Source organism: Hylaeus anthracinus, unplaced genomic scaffold (genome assembly GCF_026225885.1).
Source record: "Hylaeus anthracinus isolate JK02 unplaced genomic scaffold, UHH_iyHylAnth1.0_haploid 12001, whole genome shotgun sequence".
NCBI lineage: Eukaryota > Metazoa > Arthropoda > Insecta > Hymenoptera > Colletidae > Hylaeus > Hylaeus anthracinus.
The window spans coordinates 12,693,084-12,712,343 of record NW_026534348.1 but is presented as its reverse complement, the minus strand read 5'-3'; the positions used below and the strand labels follow the sequence as shown (position 1 = coordinate 12,712,343).

Below are 19,260 nucleotides of genomic sequence, written 5' to 3'. Positions count from 1 at the left end.
AGATCATAAACCAGATATCCCTGAGAAATCAGGGTTATTTTATAGCTTCTATATTTTCTTCTTGAAAGGGCGTCTTTATAACGCTAAACACTCTAAACTTATTTTCTCATATATGATTTCTATATAGTTGATAACAATAATCACTATTTTCATTTTGGAAACATTGGCTTTGCACTTAATATTTAATATCACAAAATTTCCATACGGTCCCCGAAATGATTTTTGTCCAACCCCCCGCAGCAATAAAATATAAAAACAGATGTATAAAATTAATAAAATTTTTAGTTCCAGACGTACGTCGACTTTTAATTAAAAGGGATCCACGCATGTCTGCGGAAATATAAAGTTAAAAAAGAAAGAGTAATTAGCAATTGTCTGCTGGTTTATGGTTATTAAATCACGTATACCGCGCTTCTACACGGGATGTAATTTTTCTAAAATTACATTATTAATTTCGTAAAGGAAGATAGCTAAAATAACACGACGCGCGTCGTTTCGTTCCATTCTCTCGTCGACTATTTCCAATTAGCGAGGAAATCTTTTCTGCAAGCGGCCAATTCCGACTACATATTTACTGGAAGCTATTAAGCTACAAAGAATTCTCCAGACACTTTTATTTTCCAGTCCAGCCAACTTCCTTGGGAATATTAATTCCGTCAAAGGAATTAAATTTATCGTGAAAATTATAAGAAAGTTGATCGACATCCCTTTGGATTTAGACGAATAATACCTCGAATCTGATTTATCTGATTGAGACATCTGGTTTTATATTAAAATATTTATTGTGAATACCTTTATAGGCAGGTATTAAAGAATTAAATGAATCCTAAAGCTTCTTTTAGTATATCTTTTCATATGTTTCTTTATAGAATTCAATTGTAAATAATTTACAGATCTCGAACGTGTCTCTGAAATTTGTTTGAGATTGCAAAATATAATCCTTGCAGAAAGAAAATCATACAAAAAGAAGCTCGTTAACGACAATTTTCTGGTTATTCTTGCAGACCTACGAACGTTCGTAAGACGTCGTAACATTAGTACAATGGCAAGTTGGACGAGAGTACTCGAAGCGGAAGGAGAAAACGTTTCCTGGAACCTCTTCAATCCAGATGCTCTTCGGCTGATCGAAAAAGTGCAGCCGAGCGTGAAACGTTATTCAAACGAAAACAGACTCATTAATTATTCCACCATCGTTCTAAAAGTCTCTATAACGTTGTACCTCCTATATAACTAGGCAAGCAGGATCATCAATCTGAATAAAAGAAAACCGAGCAAAATTCTGTGAATTTTAACGACGCTCCACAAAATGAAAGTTATTAATCTTTACAAGGTAACCTTTGTAGAATACGTGAGGAGAAGGAGGAATGCTCTGTGAATGCTCAAACTTAATGGGGAATGTGGAAAACATACTAACTTAACACAGTGCAAGTTCAGTGTTTCGAAGCTAGAAACTCCGGCGTTTCACTAATAATAAAAATGATCCTTCGAAAATTGTCCTTTAAATTCCCAATTGAGAGAAAAACAATTTTCAATCAATTTCTCCATCTGTCTTTCTTTAAATCGCATAGTATCGAAGGAACATTCTCCTATTCTCTCTTCTCGCCTAACACAGTCACCTCAAAGGATCAACTGATAGGGATAGAATGGTGCGAATTCAGTATTTCTAAGCTAGGGACCTTAGCGTTTTACTAATAATAAAAATAATCCCTCGAAAAAAAAATCCATTTTCCCGATTTGCCTCCTATTCTCTCTTCCATTTCTCTTCTATTTTCTCTCTCTGTTTCTATTAATGCGCAATAGAGGGAAAGGATTAGACGTGGCACGGATTAGTCGACAGTCTCCTGGAGGCATCGCTTTAATTTCTCTGTTGCTCTTGTTTGAACGCGTTAAAAACTGCGCCTCCGGGCGGCTGGGGGTTTGTAAATATTTCCTCGAAGGAAACTTGGAGGAATGGACGCGCACGCAAACAAGAAGACGGAAGACAGAGAGGGGTGAACAAAAGTCGAAGGAAGGGTCGAGGCGGAACGACGACAGGGAGAATAGCGTCGCGCTGCCGGCTCGGAATTGCATAGCGAAATTCAGCTGCAGGGCTTCTTCGAGACGCCTGTGTGTCCCTCTCTCTCGCGACTCTTCTTCATAGATTTCTTACTGCGACGAGTGAAAAAATTCGCGCTGCCTGCAGCCCGCTACTATGAAGAATCAGAAATATCGATTCAAATATCCGTGTTACGTAAAACAAAAGACGGTCACTGACTGTTTCACGGATGTTCACGTGGTTGCACTGTCAGTCGAACGTAAACGACATAAAATAAATAGTATTCCACGCGGGAGAAATCGCGGGTCGCAGCTAGTTATTATATTAATTATATGTACATATAATATATACATCGTAAATATCTTCATAGCGAGGAATTCACTCCCGCCGTTGCATTCGCTTCCATTTTTCTTGGCCCCGAAGCAGCATGATTGACGAAACCCCTGCTTCCGCGAGTACTACTGTTGCAACCGTGTAATTTTAGCGGGGAGGAAAGGTCGTTAATTTCCCCGGAGGATGTTATCCGTGGGATCTCAGCTTGCGATGACAGCCTGAAAAATCCCAGTTTATGAGCTAGGCCCCGTAATAAAGCAGCCCGGTAGACGTTCGGGTCCCGAGCCGTGCCGTAACGTTTCATTTCGCTCGTCGCAACGTCCCGCACTGCAGTTCCGTCCGCAAATTCGCCTGCTTAGCGTTTCATCATCGACATGCAGAGGTACGGTATGCATTCAAAGCCACTTTCGTCGAAGAATAACGCGGGCATGTAAAGCTCCGCGAATTCACCACGTGTGCCACTGTTACGTAACCGTTGCGCTCGTTTTCTCATTTGGTCCCCTTTAAACAGGAACGGGGAACGTTCTGTCATTACGTGCTCGCGCGCGCGACTTTTTTTTTAACCACTTTCGCTTGAAAAATGCAGGACTTTCGCGAAGCTGGTCGGAATTATCCTTGGGTAATATTTAACGTGTCGCGGGGTACGTAGGTACACGTTGGGTCGCGTTCATGCAGATTTTATTATTCATTGAGAGGACTGAGGTTGTGCGGGGTGTGTTCGAAGGCGTGTGCAGACCGCGCGATCTAACGCGTTTTTTCATTCGCAATTTTCGCGATACGCGTGCGTCAGCTCGTTATTTTCGTTCTTGGTATTTGCGAATCGAAAACGTCGCTGATTACGGCGTTTTATCGTTCTCGTCGGCTGTCCGACGCGTTTACTCAGTTCGTTAGCGTGGAAAATCGCGTTACGTGAATTCGGGGTTCGTAATAAACCGTAATATTTTCGTTTGGAGGATGGGGGAGATGCACGCCAGATCGAGCCGCGGTTTTCGCGCGAAATTGCGAACGATTTTCCACGTTACAGTTCTTTCCGACGTTGACATTTACAATTTTCGTGCTCGGGGTCGCAGCTACCGTAATCCCTGCTTTCGAAACCCAATTTACGCCCTTGCATTCGGGAGGTAAAATCGTCCAGGTGTCTAAAATATATATAAAAATAAATGAATGTTTACGTTTAATTGGCGTTCATGAGCAACTTGGTAATTCGGGCTGGAAGTGGACGAGCAGTGAGTACGTCCTAGGAAAGTGGACAACGAGTAGTTTATAATTATTAGATGTAATAAGCGTAATAAGTATTTTTAGGTTAGGTAGAAATCACCAAAAACGACAAAACATAATTATTATCCACTGACTGTAAGGATAATTTCAACCAAAGAGTCCCTATCAAATGCTTCCTACCAATATTGCAAGCATTTCCAACGCAATTACCGCGCACGTTACATCGCGAATCCCCATAAGAATCTTTAATTTCATCGTATGAATAAATCACAGTGATCGATCGCGACGCGTAAGAGCTCAAGTACCTCGAACTCCCCTCATCCGTCCAAGCGTTTCAATTATTGTTTCCTTTTCAATTTCCTTCCCGACGTTTCAAATCCGTTATTTTCTCTTCGATGGGCCCCCGTTATCAATGCGATGCAACCGGTCTGGCGTGTTCCCGTCCGACTTTAATGGAAGATCTCGCGAAAGTGCGAAAACAAGGCGCCTGGTTTCTCTGGTTCAGCTTTTCCCGGTGTTTCCAACCGGAAGCTCGCGGATCCACGGAGAAACATCGTACCATTTCTGCGGGTCTCTAAGTTGGGAGATGATGAGGCGTATTTGTCCAGGGTGACCCCGTTTCTTGGAACGTTGTAAGGGCACCGTGTACGAGGCAATTATTGCTGGGAAGGAGGATCGTAGGAAATAAGAGACTCTTCTCGAGAACTCGTCGACGTTTTTAGCGCACAGGTATGACGGGTCTCGTATGATACATTTGGGAAATCAACGGATGCAACGAGGGAGGTAGGGGAGTTGTTACAAATTTATATGGAGGTTATGATTTATACGTAAGGGGTACTCTTTTTTTTTTAAATTGTGTAAGGAAGCTGGGGAAGACGTAAGGAGGAAGAATAGTATACGATGTACAACATGCGGATGACACGTAACGATTATATGGAGTATTCATACATAGAAGTATAAATGAAAATAAAAATAAATAGAATAGAATTAAATTATTTGAGGAAGCTGAGAAAGATGTAAGGAAAATGAATAGTACGATTATATGGAGTACATAAATGTAGAAATACATATATAAAAATAAAAATAAATATAGTGTACTTATAGAAATGAGAGATATAACAATGTTGATGGTTAGTAAAACATACATAATATAACGAACCAAATGACCATGTATATACAGTCAGTCCCATAAATATTACCCTCTATGTCTATCAAAGAAATTTGTTGAAATTAGATGATAGGTTTGATGTTTCCACATAAACGTGTACATCGATGAACTTCCCACGTGTATACAGTTATAACGAAAAATTTATTTGGACAATTTTTTTTGATAGACACCAATGTATACCTCCCAAGGTACGAATATTTATGGGAGTGACCGTATAAACTGGTAACTGGAGAATAAAAGATTGTCGCGAAAGCATGCATGTCTGAAGAAGCTACACAAAGTAAATGGTAAATAAAGATGCACAAAGAAACCGCGACACGAGTTTAAGAATCAGTGGTTCGGTAACCAGATATAAAGCGCGTGTTCGGCCGCGTTTGTGAACGTTGGATGGCAAAGAAAGCCCCGAGGAGCGTCTAACTTAAGCGCCCCGTCTTTTCCATCGTCGTTTTCAGAAGCAACACAGGGTACGGGCGATGCGCTTCATCGAGCGTGAATAACTTGACATCAGTGGCCATAATCGTTGCAAGGCGAGATGAGACGACCCGGAGAAAATGTAATATCCGTCGGGTCTTTCGTGTCACGCAGGCGAGAAGTTTCCCTCGCACGGTTGTGTTTTGCATCCGTCCCGCGGTGATATATGACTCTGAGGTTGCGAGAGCGTTCGAGGCCTCGCAATAATTCCATTGTTTTCCCGCCGTTCCCGTCGTTTCCGAGTCGTTCTCTTCGCGAAGAATTCAATTTACCTCTTGGAAACTTTTTCATTCGGTCTTAATGCTCTCGTTCGAGGACAGATAAAAAAGACGAGTTTCCTTCACCCGTCAAGACGCACTTTCCCCGGCGATCGGGCGACTTTTTCGCAATTTTCCATAAATAAAATAATCTCTTCGGTTCAGGGGAGCCGAACAAAAAAAAATTTCTCCACGATCCAAGGCAAATCCGTTGGAGTTTCTTTTTATTCGTTTCGCGACGGGGCCATCGCGACCGAATGGATTTATGGTAACGTATACTGGCCGTCTGAGCATGGTCAGTATATACTACTTACGGCGTTCGTCGTGCAGTTCGCCCGTGTTTTTTGCCATCGCGAATTTGAAAGTACTAAAAACAGGCGTAGCGTCTCACGTTTACGATTTACAGACTTTCTCGAAGGTACTTCGAACATACAGAGGTTCGAGGTTGTGTAAGGATTCTATTCTCGTTCTGTAACGATTGCGACTCTTTGCTTTGTTTCAAAATTTAAATGATTAGACGTAGAAATGAATTCTGTGGCTTTACATCCAGTTTTCAACGGACTCAAAAGTATTAGCCGAAATGAAAAGGTTTCATTTTACAGTCTGTTTGACGAAGTCTTATTTCTTCGACAAATTTTTAGTACTCCACCGTAACGGGCTTTTATCAATAAATTTAAATATTCATGCGACGTACGGACTAGTGTGTACCAGAATCGTGTTCGTCCATGGTCCAGTTCCATCGAGCACCCCATTTGCTGCGACGTTAATAATTGATTCGTGATCTGAAAGTGGAATGCTCTTTGTTGGTGTACTCTAAAGAAGCGTAGCAGAAATACCTAATTTCTCGTCGAAACATATAAATACCAAATACGAACTCGTGTTAAATTGAATATAAGAGAAGAAATATTAATTTACACAAGGTCTACTTTTAGATTTTCTTTTTTTTTTTTATACGAAGCTATTCATACGAGCATGAGATGATATTTATTATTTATTATTACATAAAACGACTAAATTTTGTATTTGAAATTTTGTATTTAAAGGGGGAGAATGTCGACCATGCACAAAAACAACGTGCAAGTTAGAGTGCCATCGAACCTATGCTTTCGTTTAGTATACAAAAGTTCGGTTTCAATTTGCACAATATCCAATTACACGACACTTCTGCTGGCCCGAATCTACAATGCAAATTGGTAGTTAAGGCTGCGTCTAAATTCTGAATGTCTGACACCTGCGAATCCAGTTACAATCCAGTAGTACACCGCAATGAGATCAGACATTCACGAGGTCTGACCAGTTACCGACCAATTCTACTGGCCTACCTCAGCCGCATCTTTTAGAATTAATAGGTACACTCACCGAAGGTGGAAATGCCTTCTTACTACACCCTTTCTATTCGTTTTCTTATCTACATACTCTCTCTTTTTTACATAAGATTTTCTATTCTTTTTTCGTAATAAAAATTCTAGTTATTTGAGGAAGAATGAATAAACTCGTTTTCCAATGGACACATGACCAAAGTGGTCTTCGAACAGTCGCTTTAGAGGTTTGCAGAATTTGCTCATAAGCTATACATGGGTGACAGTACTTTCCACTGAAAAAATTAATTCTGCAAGTAAAGCATCGCTGAAAATGAATTTGAATGACATTCATGAATTTTGATGAAGTTACAAAAATGAATACCACGATCGATGTTTGATTATGTAGTCTCCAATAGTCTAAGCAATATTAAATCCTAGTAGAAATTTTCAGGAATATTTGTCTGGCAGTGATCGTGTTAATAGCGAGCTCTTATCATACAGGAAACACATAGATCTTTAAGCAGTCGTTCGAATAGAGATCACTACAAACGTTCATGTAAACTTGATGACTCTTTGTGGGACTGTTTATCCTCGAACAAACCTTGTGGATTCGAATAATATCGAGTGCATACTAATTCAAACTATGTTCCCAAAGTACACTCTGTTTAAATATCCTAGTAGACCATAATTCACCAACATCACGTACCCCGTCAAGCCTCGACTAACGCAATAGGTCCGTCCCCTATTCCTCGCAATGATCGAGGATCTCCTCCAACGATAACAATACTACTCGTCCTCTGTTTACCCCGCGCCTTAATTAATTAATTACCTCGTGCCACCTACACACTCCCCCACGTTGGAGGGAGAGGAATTAATCGCTCAGCAACGGAACGCGAGGATCGCCGAAAAGACACGGGGGTAATCCGGTCAATCCACCTTCGGCGGGGTTCAACGGTGGATGATGACGCGTTGGCCTCGCTTCTCCGTTTCGCTTCTTCGTCGCGCCGCTGTCGTCGGTCTCTTATTCGAGTGCGTCAGAGATGACGTCACGTAGTAGCTAGGCAACCGCGCCCTGGCGGTCCACGAGCAACCAAGCTTTTTCCACCTTTCGTTTCTGGCCAGCCTCGGTCTGTCCTTCGGCCTCGTCGCGACGAAGGACGAACCTCGGAGCCCGATCGCGGTTAGATATTGCTTCAGAGTAGAAGAACGGAAGACAGGTCGCCAATGATGCCCTGTCTAGGAGGGTAATGCTTCGTTTAAGTAATCGGTAAGGTTGAGGGTTCGTTAAACCGAGGCTCGTTGATACGGACACTCAATTTAAGGAGGAAGGTTATCTAGGATGAGAGAGATGTATGAGAATTTTTTTTTTTTGGGCAAATGGAAAATTTCTTGGGGGTAGGCTTAGAGGGAATTCGAAATGACGTTTCTTAGTGCATATGTCGCAATTGTTGTATTTGAATATACCTTCAATTAGCAAAGTTGGGACATTTTGTTATTGTTCACATGTGTATTTCACGGTGGGCACTCGACCTCGGAGCTGGGTTGTCCAAGATTAAAAAATCAAGCATTCTGTAATTTTATATGAAATTTTCTAAGCACTTTCGAGCCTCACTTTTGAAAAGATAATTCTGCCCTAGATAGAAGCGGTTTGAACACATTTCAGCTTCGAAGAACTCTCATTCTTCATGTACAAAAAAAACTTTCTTACCCTCGTCCAATCGTTTCATCTACCAGGATTAATTACCTACAATGTAGCAATATTAAAAAAGATTACTTATCGCCTGTGTTTCACGATTCTCACTGAAATCAGTCGATTACTTTCAACAGTCGCCTCCGCGCTCCACGCGACAGCGGATAAAGTGTATGGTTGATAAATCGATAATTATACCAAGCTCCCCGAGGGCAAAGTGGCGTTTAATCGGCGCGAGAGGGAGAGAGAAATGGAGCAGATGAAGGTCAGAGTAAGGGTCAGGAGCAGGTATTTTTTTCTTCGTAGAAATAACTGTCTTATAATAAATGGCTGCGCGCGTCTCTCGTCTTCTGTGGCTGGCCACTTTGCACAGCTATCCTTGGAGAATCGAAGGGCGTGAGGTGATTTTTACACGTGCATATAATTACCGTAGACGACGAGGATTTGCAACTAATCGCGCGTGTCTCGATCGGATTAACGTCGAACCACAGGTTTTCGTCTGAAAAGGTAATCCCTTATTTGGATAGAGCTTTATTTCGATAATATTTCACAAAATATATTTCTCCTATGTTTTCCACATTGCTATACACTGAAAATTCATAAAATTCGCAGTCTGGTCACCAAATAGTTGAAACAGTTTCTCCAAACATTTAAAGGATTCACTCGTTAATAACTTGCGAGCTCTTAACGTAGAGGGGGACATCGAGTGTTTGAAACGTCAATGAAAACTTAACGACTCCTTGTGCAACCGAAGGAGTGTGCACCGTCCACGTTAAGAGCCCGCGAGCTATATACAAAGTCGTTCACGTGTCGGTGGATGCGATTTGTTATTCGCTGGAAAATCGGTTCCACGAACTCCGCGGGAGCGAACGGAATTGCAAAAGTAAGGAAGATAAAGGCAAGACTCGTCTGTCTATACGTCTGGTCTGAGAGACGATTTCGCAGGAAAAGAAACGTCAATTACGCTCATTCCCAGTCCCGAGCAGTTAGAGTTGCAGGTTATTGCGTGTCCCAGAATAATGGGACCGTTTCCAAGGGTCAAGCCTCGAAACTTCACCCGAGGGAAATAATACAGCACGCACGAAAACTGTGTACCGTGTGCAGCGAGAGACGTATCCATTTCAGTGGGAACGGCGCGGTAACAGTTTGAAAAAATCGATTCTTTTTTCGCGTTGTCGGGACGATTTAAGCTTCGAAAATGTGTTACTAAAATTTTATCTCGATTGGGTGAAAGGTAACGAAGCTGCGGCAAGTGTTCGTGGAACGATGTGAAACACTATGGGTGAAACTTTAAGGTAGCATTCGCTTGGAGTTCGATTTTGGATTCTCTATGTTGCAAAATGTTATATAAATATCAAGCTACAATTATAAAAATAAAAGAAGACAATTTTTCTATTTGTCCTGAGCCATCGCTTTTCTTTTATTCAAACACGTAGAAATTATACGCACGTGCCTGTATTATCGCACAAATGAAAATTATATTCAATTAATTGTAACACAATGTCTTTGAATTAACACTAAACTCTATCGACATTTTGCTTGTACCTACTTCCACCTCGATCGATCGAATAAGTGATCTCACTGATACTTTTTCCAATCGAATGAAAAAATATTTCACGCGGTATTGAATTGAATAATTCACGAAACAATTATATTTAATTTACGTAAAAGATTGAAAATCGAAAAATAAATTCCAACGAAGAACGGAAAATTTATCGAGATTAGAACCAATCGTTCATTAAGACAGCCCTTATGCTCGCAGAGAGCTGCACCGCGTTACAGGTTATTTACGGGAACTTTTATGGCCACCTAAATTCACCATTAGTATCTCCGGATGGAGCCATACTTTATCCGCCCGCGTTGAACTATCGCGTTTCTCTTTCAAATATTATTTGAGCTCTTACGAAACTTTCGAGTTCGAGACGGGGTATAAATAACAGTAGGAAACGGAGCCTGGAAACGCGGAGAGGAGGGGTGGGGGCGTTTAAATCACTGAAACGAGAAGTAAAACGAGCGGAACGTTCTTTGTATTTATCTGAGAGCTTGCTCGATGAGAATGGCGGTTTGTATTGCGACAAAAGTGTTTAAGGAAGCAAGGGGCTCGTGTAAATACATACGAGAAAACACTGGAAACGTTGTCGTCTCGTTTATAGAAATAAAATGTCGTTCGTGACGTTGTTGAGCTGCATGACATCACTTGATCCTTGTCGGGGGAGGAAGTTACGAGGTGCGCTAACCATAAACTGAACTGTATCTCGCTCGCTGTTGCTTTTATGGTAAAGACGCATGTATGGAAAATGATCGCAATTTAAATGGGGAACCTCTTCTGTTCTGTATGGAATCTCGACAGAATCGATAACAGACGGGGTTAGCTTTAATATATGAGAATGAGGAGTAGCAATATATCTTCTATAATAAGGTATAACACATTTATTGTATAATTAAACTATATTAACGATGTACTAGTTAAGATAGAATTCCTGATGGATGTGGATGAAAAATCTTATTAATTGAATTCTTTAATAGCTTGAAATTTAATTGTATATCTTCATTAATAAAATATACTTCGCGATTATACGACTAATCCATATTAATAACGTACGATATGAATACTGTCTCCACGAATATATATTTTCTTCGGACTGCTAATTTGATACATCATGTGCCACAAGTCTGTTCTAATTTCCCACGAAATGAAATCATGATTTGCATTAAAAATACAGTTTCCAAAGGGCACGTCCCTTCCAAAGAGGACTTATGCTCCCATCCGCCAGGCCAGAATCCCGTCATAATATGTTTCTCCAGAAAATGCACCGCAACCATTTTCTATTCAAACAAAATTTCTTATTCCGTACAACGCGGGAGAACTCAGCTAGTTAGCGAATATTTATGAAACCGCCCCGAGGTTGCATTGCTCAGAATACGCGGTTGCTATTTTATCGGGCGAAGGAACACGCTGTATTATTCAGTATAAGTATTTTTCAGAATCGTGGATTCACGGCGGAACGAAATTTTATACGGTATTTGCAAGCAGATCGCTACACGAGTGCACAAACTGGGTTTCCCATCGAGAGGAAAGCGTTGTTTCGCGCGGAGGGAACGAACAAAACGTTCACGACTCGGTAAATTCGTCGTTGTGTCGTTAATGATCAACGTAAGCGGTTTATTTAAAGGAACATTTTACTGGAACAATCTTCTAAAGGAATATTATACTTGGGATTATTTCCTCTCGTGAATAATACGTTATCGAAATAATTGAATGAGCATTGGAAAGGTACTTGATAACATGAAATTCCATAGTTTTTCACGATACGTTTCTAATTAGCCCGTTTCGACTTTTAATACCAAAACGTTGTACTTATTATACGTTTTACTGGTGAATTGTTCGAAGGTTTGGCATCAAAATAATTCAATGCCATAATGCTTTAATATTAAAATGTTCTAATGCTAAATAGCTCGAGTGGCAAAGAGTTTCACTGCTAAAATGCTTCAACCCTAATGCGCTTAAATTCTAAAGAGCTTAAATGCTGAAATGCCTGAGTTTAAATGTATCTCAATTCGATAGTGTATCAATATGTAAATCCATCAATGCCAAAATAGAATTTTATAGAGAATACTCTAAAATTATTCTCTCGTATTCTTCTCGAATACTAAACAGTTTGAACCCTGAAATTCCTGAATGTATGTGTCTTAATTCTAAAATATATTTATGCTTAAATTTGTGGAAAAAGTGCTTTAATACTAAATTGCTTAAGTGCCAAAGAGATTAAAATGCTTCCTCTTTAATATGCTTGAATTCTAAAGAGCTCCAATCCTAAACTGCCCGAATTTAAATATATTTCAATTCTAAAATATATTCAAGCTTAAATCTATCAATGCTAATGGTTCAAAACTAAAATGCGTAAATGGTAAAGAGTTTAAAATCCTCCCATCTTAGTATACCTAAAATCCTAAATATACATAACGCAAATTTGGTGTTCTCCATAATAATTATAGGTTTCCTCCACCCTTCGCCTTCCTATTCCCACAATTTTCACTTGCCCACTAAACGACTGTAACACGCAAAATTAGCGAGAATTAGCGTCAATCCGTTCCCACCAGCATTTTTCGCGCCGTCGTGTTTGGCCGCGGGCCAAGCTCCAGTAAAAAGTTTGAAACCAGCCCAATTGTATCCCAAGTATCGAGACAACGATTTACCAATTACCATCTCGATCTCCCTCACCAAATTTCCACCACGTGCCAGAGTTCTAATTACTTCTAGTGATTTGCTCGCCTTGGGTGGCCGAGTATCGCTCCACGCCTTTCAAACGCAGGTAGACGAGCCCTGACACCTCTCGAATCATCCATCAGGAGTCAGAATTGACCTGAGAAATTACGGAGTTTCACGCGCTGCAGAAGCCGATCGTTTCAGCGAGGAGTTTCGCGCCCTGTGTCTGTCCAACTCACGGGGCCTTTGTTCGAGGAAATTGGATTTCGACAACGCTCGATCGCGGAAAGAGAAAAACTGCGACGCGTGTGACGACCTTTATCTGTCGAAAAAAAAAAGAAGAACTTTCAGACAGTCGTGCGCGCGTTTAACGCGGACGATTCCATTCCTCCTCGTCGGACCTCGATAGTTGTTCGCTGATAGACGATTGTTCCCGCGAACTGAAAATAGTGTTATAACACAGGATAAAATCAAATGAAATGAAATAATGCGATATAATGTTAGGCGTTGAAATTAATTACGTGCCTTTGTATTTCATCGTCGTTTGGTTTGTGTTGTACGTGTTCTTTTGGAATGTGTGATTGAGGGAAGAATAAATATCGTATCTGTCTTTTTTATGAGTAAATGTTAAGTTTACTTTATTGCATTAAGATTGTGGAAACTGAGAAAAATTGGCTACGAAGGAAGAAGAACAAAAATGAATTTAACGAAGTAGAAATATCCGTAATTATAAGTGCCGGGGAAGGTACAGCTATACGATGCTACTAAACTAACCTGGAAGACGGTATAAAAGGAAGCAACGCGACACCCTTGTTATAAAAAAAATATAATGTCCAACTTTACGGAAAGTTGCTTCGGATTTGCCTGGCAAGTAAGAATTTAAAAGAAAGCGTCCCATTAAACTTTGTAAAAGAAATATATTGTAAATAAACGACTTTATAAGTAATTTTCATAAGAATACAGAAATTTTCGCGTGACTTCAGGTCAGCGATCAATTACTTGTAAAGTATAAAGAGAGAGGACAGAAGCTTCAATTTGAATATAAATACATATTAATCTAAAAACAGAAAGAAAAGAACAAAAGGGATGTTATTCTTCAGATGGAAAAATTCTTCCGTTTACTCGTAACAAATTCCTCAAAAATGTTCACTTTTAATCCCTCTCAAAAAATCAGTTTAAACACACAGACTAATCAACAATCTCCAACAATTCTATGAAAAGCACTTCCAGTAGCCATAAACAAATTGTCTATGTAATCTGATTTAAATTTCTCAGAAACGTAGAGAACAAATGTTTCACGAGCGATCAAGTCAAAACCCTCGAAGAATGGCGAGTTGAACGTCTATAGGATCCTCCTGAAGAGCTCGGAATTAAATTCGCGAGAGGAGAAGATTGGGAATTAAAAAAAAAATAAATAAAATATACATATCGAATTGAATAATCTCCTCCTTTTCAAAGTCGGTTAAAAGCAGGATCGCGCAGTACATTTGTGCCGGTTCGTTTGGTCGCGTATTCCAGGCATTAGTCGACTAAATGCGAGCGGTTGGCCCTCGTCGAGTGTCGACTAATACAATCGCCTCGAAAATGATTCGCCGCACGGAAATATGAGTGGCTCCATCGAAACGCGGCTTGCAAATCGGCTTACTGGCTCGCGCCTCTCACGTCGTTGAACGCGCAAAATCGGCTTCGATTTTCGCAACGGAATTCTTTCGGAGCGGGCTTCCGCCTTGCGCGAGGAAGTTAAACCAATCTGGCGAGAGGAGGCTTCGAGACTCCATACATTAGGCGCTTTAATATGTACTATCCACGTGTAAATTAAATTTTATAGAAATGCAAGGGTCTTCTTGAAAAAAAGAATGTCCGCATCGCAAGTTAAACGATTTTAAACGAAACATGGCAAATCTGATCAAACAGATATGGAACTAAGGTAATCATTGCATTAGTAGAAAGAAATATTCAAGTAACATCATTAAATATGTTTGATAACACGTCCTCTACTCTACTTATACGTTGCACCCTTCCACTTTGGAAAATGCAACCCTGTAGCATTTTATCATCGCAGAAGCACCGCATTCGGTATATTATACATTTCTATATGCCGTTTCCATTCCGTTGTTACAACATGAAAACTTATGCAACGATCCAACAGATTCACAGTTTTTTTATTAAACGATAGAGCATCTTCCCCTCGGTTCACGTAACGGAAGAAAGGCTTGGTATCGCGAAGGTTCAAGGTAATCGAGGGAAAATAGAAGAGCGAATGGTACGATTGAAGAGGAAGGACAACAAGTATCGTATATTGGATAGGATTGAAACAGTGGAACGGGAGAAGAAAGCTGAAAGCCTGAGCAGCTCGATGAGAGGGTGAAATTCAAGCAGAGGCTCGTAACCTGTTATCCAAAGTTCCTAAGCTTTCCACAATCTACGGAAAGGTTCCAGACGACGTAGATCGAATAAATACGCTTTTGTCTCGCGGTGGGAACGCGCGAACGAAGGAGCGAATATGAACGTATGAAAAATTCAACGCCGTCGAATATTCAGCCAACCAGAACGTTAGAATCGGGGTGATCAAGTTTGCGAGAGTCCTGTCGCATGAAAGTCAAGAAGGGGAAGGTGCGATATAAGCGCCAACGGCTCGACTCTACAATCTAAAGAAATGGCCGGAGTCCGTTCGTCGCCGGGGGGTTAAAAGGTTATGTTTGTTCCTGTCAGACTTTATCAAGGATTCCTCATTTATCGATGCCAACCATCTGTACAATCTCATTATTTTTCCAGTGCGCTCAATAAATGGAACGGGCGTCGAAGGACGCCTTCGAACGCGCTCGAAACGTAATCAAGAAAAACTTGCGGAACTCTGAATTACGAAAAGAAACGCATAAGTTTTGTTAACGCTCATGTACTACTTCGTCAAATAAAACAAAAATAATAGTAACATCTATGTGCGACGTGTGGGAGCATTTTTTTAACGATCTTCTGAGCCACAGTCGAGGTATGAAAAAGTTGAGGGCTCCAATACTGGTATGTGCATGTGCAGAGAATTTAAAAAAAAAAATTGATTGACATATGTATTATGTATGCTTATTGTAGAATTTTATAAAAATCTGATACTGTATTATCTCAGAAGAAATTAATGACAAATTCCACTCAGGAGTGATTTATTCTAAAATCATAGAATTGTACGAAGTCCTTCTAAACTGATGAACCAGAGAAGTTCCACGAGAACAATGCCACCTCAGCTACTTCTAGATCATCCCCATCTTAAGTAACAGGAAACAGTCGCAATGCTCGTATCATCGATCAAGAACTTCCATCGGGGATTGTTCACCGTCATCGTTACCGTGTACAGGGAGCATCTTAATGGACGGCAGCAGAGTTCTGAGCACTCTAATTCGAGCAAGCGTAATTAATATTACATATATTAGTGGAAGACGTGACAGAGTAAATTGAATTTTCTCGGTAGCGGTCAGAGATGGAGATTTGAGGTCGATCGCGAACGGTTAACTATGCCTGGCATGTTCAATTATGACCCGTGGCCGGTGATCTTGCTGAACGGAAAGGACGAAAGCGTCCAGCTACGTAACAAACGATGCATTTGCGTGCCGCGACGATATACTTGCCGTGGAATTACCGTAACTGGAGCTTATCGACTGGAAATTGCTGGTGTCTCGCCTCGTTTCACTCGTAAAATACAGCGTCCGTGCATTTTTCGTCCACGGATGGAATTCTGGGTGATTCGGGATAATTTTAGTATTATTACTTCATAAAAATAGAGTGGAGGAGATTTACGCGATTGATGGGAGAGCAAATGAAGAATATTTTATCTTAAATAAATGAAAAAAAAAAAATAGTTCAGAGTAGAATCTACCGAATTAGTGATTGTATGGAACAGACAGGATTTTCGCGGGACGTATTGTTCCTTAATTAACGAAAGAAAAAGAACGAAGATCGATGTCTAGGAGTCAATTGCGCAACATCCGTTCGAGCTGTTGTGACGTAACCGTGGAAGTAAGTAAATAGAAAGGTGGGAGCGAGTTCGATATAAAGGATCGTTATCCTGTTGCTGGATAACGATGTATACTCGTCTTTCACGGTTTCTCTGTGGCCAACCGACAATCCATCACGCAAGGAACATTATCAGCCACCGTGTCAACCGCGATAACAACCCCGTCGTTATAGTTTCATCCTCCTGCGCGAGACGGCATCATAAATTCCCCTAACAACCGATTATTATTGACACTGCGAGCCGATAAAAATTATTCCTCCTCGTGTTTCGGGGCGACAATTAATCCTCGAGCCGGATCCTTGGAAATTGGACAATTTTTTGGGAGTTAAATCCATTTGGCGTCATGTCAGACGACAGTTAGCAGCCAGCAGTCACGTGGATGATCGAGTATCGGTTGACGACTTGTTTACCGAAGTAAACATTGGAGAAAGTTGAGCCAACCACCATCGCCAGTTTGAGGAAGAGCACGCTGGTTTAGGTTTGCATTAGACCACGCATGGCCTAGGTAGCTCGTGCTACCTTATAGAAACGCGAGGCCGAGTTTTGTAAGATCAAAGTTTCAAAAGGTATTGTACCTGCCGTTTTGTAAGCAGCCTTCGCAACAGTGACAGCGTGACGTGCTTCGACGGAGCGTTGGGTTTCTATGCACGTCTTCTTTTTAATTAAACTTCGAAGTCCGCGGTTCCATCCACGCGAACCTCAAGTTTTGTCAAAGTGTACGTAATTATATATATATATACGTACACTGATATATATATATATATATATATATATATAAAAAAAAATATATATATATATATATATATATCGCCCTATCCAAATCGTATCGGATTTGGATAGGGCGACGAGCGTGGCGAAACGGCAAGGCGGTGGTAGCCAAGCAGTGGGCGTGGTTAAACGTGCATGGTGGGAATAACCTTGAGCAGACAATGAATCCTACCTCAACTTCATTATCCTCTCCAAATAAACGATCAATTAAATTTCTCCCGACAATAATAGAAGTGTCGTTCGGCAGCGGAACTACGAAAAACTTTTACGACGGGTTTCAAACTCGTCGAGAAAGTTTAGAAGCTATCGTTGAACAATAACATCCTCGACGAACAATAAACAACTCGTCGAATTCCCCCAGCACCGAAGCTTAAGCGAACGTTGGATCCTTTCGACGAACGACGAACGTTTGTATGCGGTCACGTCGATTCGAGGCTGAACGATTACACACGCCCACGCACAAACACAAACACGCACAGCGTGCGGTATAAACTCGCAATAACTCGCACCTGTTCGCATGGATCCAGTCGTATTACCACCGTAATAGCCACAGGAATAGTTCTGGATTTTATGGGGTGCGTGTTTCCTTGGTGCATGCTAACGCTCTGTTATCCGAGTATGCCGAACGTGGATACGCGGATGTAACCCACCATCGAACAGTTCAACAACGATCCTCGATGGAACCCAGTGTCGTGCAAGGCAAACGCGATTCTTACAACTGCACCTTTCACGCAGTGCTTTTCACGCTTTGTGGACTTTTGTATTCACTCCGACTATGATCTCGGTTTATCCAGCGTTCTATCGAATGTCTGCGCGAAGAAAAGACGTGGAATTCGATGGATGATCAAATTATGATCGTCTCGAGATCGTTATTTATATCTGATTAAAGAAGAGGTGCATTTAAAATACGCTTCAAAAGGAAGCTTCTTTTATCACGAAAAAGGTTTGCTATAGGTTTTGGAATAATTTTTATTCAAAGGTGTTTTTGTACGAAAAGGTAAGCTTTTTGTTTCCTTAGATGTTTATATTTTCTGACTTCTTAGTATGTAACTTAATTTTCCTGTAGATCGATTTAGAAATATTTAAACTACTTTTTGTTTTAATTGATATAGAATTTTTGAATAAGTATCTCAAAATGTGGCCCGTTCTGCATAATTTAAATCTGTATTTTGCGTAATTTGCAATTCCATATGGTTTCGTAATTGGACCGTGGCTGACCAGTTGCCTATTGTTCCCAGCCAGCGTTGATCTTTTCGGCAAACCATCGGTTCCAGTAATTCGACGACCCTTTCGTTAATCAAAAACTCAAATATTTGGGGTGTAAAGCCAGATTGACAGACGAGCGATATTGCGCAACGAATCGAATATTGGATGACCGGTCTAGTTGCGCCGGTTAGAGGGAATTTTTGTTCGACTTACCCCATCCGGATGATATTTCGGCGCACCGCTGGGCGTTGTGTTCGAACCGCAAAATTCCGTGAGGACATCCTGTAGCTTTCGCGTGGAATCTGAAACAATCAATTCGAAACTATAACATTTTTAACGGGACGATAAATTCACGTCCAAACAGGATTTTAAGGACAGGTCGACAATTTTCGAGAGTAAAACATTTTTTCTCCCCTGAAATGATTTTTGGAAACAACGGAAGGAAGATTCTATGGAAACACTCGTTGCCATGATAAAAATATAGCCTGGAGGCCATTTAATAATTTTTAAGTAAAAACTTTAATTACTTGTAGAAAAAACAAATAACTGATTCAACCTGAACGAATACTAATTTTACATTGTAACAAATTTTCACAAATTTAC

General features: G+C 40.6%; 1 protein-coding gene across 3 annotated transcripts in view; it reads right to left on the bottom strand.

Moving 5' to 3' along the window:
* Window positions 1-19,260, bottom strand: part of LOC128891452 (diacylglycerol kinase 1) — a 136,981-nt gene that overhangs the window by 71,300 nt on the left and 46,421 nt on the right. For all 3 annotated transcript variants that reach the window (XR_008460831.1, XM_054150941.1, XM_054150942.1), the window contains exon 3: window positions 18,871-18,959. Coding sequence is in view for 2 of the 3 variants with exons in the window: in XM_054150941.1 (XP_054006916.1) it covers window positions 18,871-18,959 (89 nt within the window). In the remaining variant the exon portion in view is untranslated. The remainder of the gene's footprint in view (window positions 1-18,870; window positions 18,960-19,260) is intronic.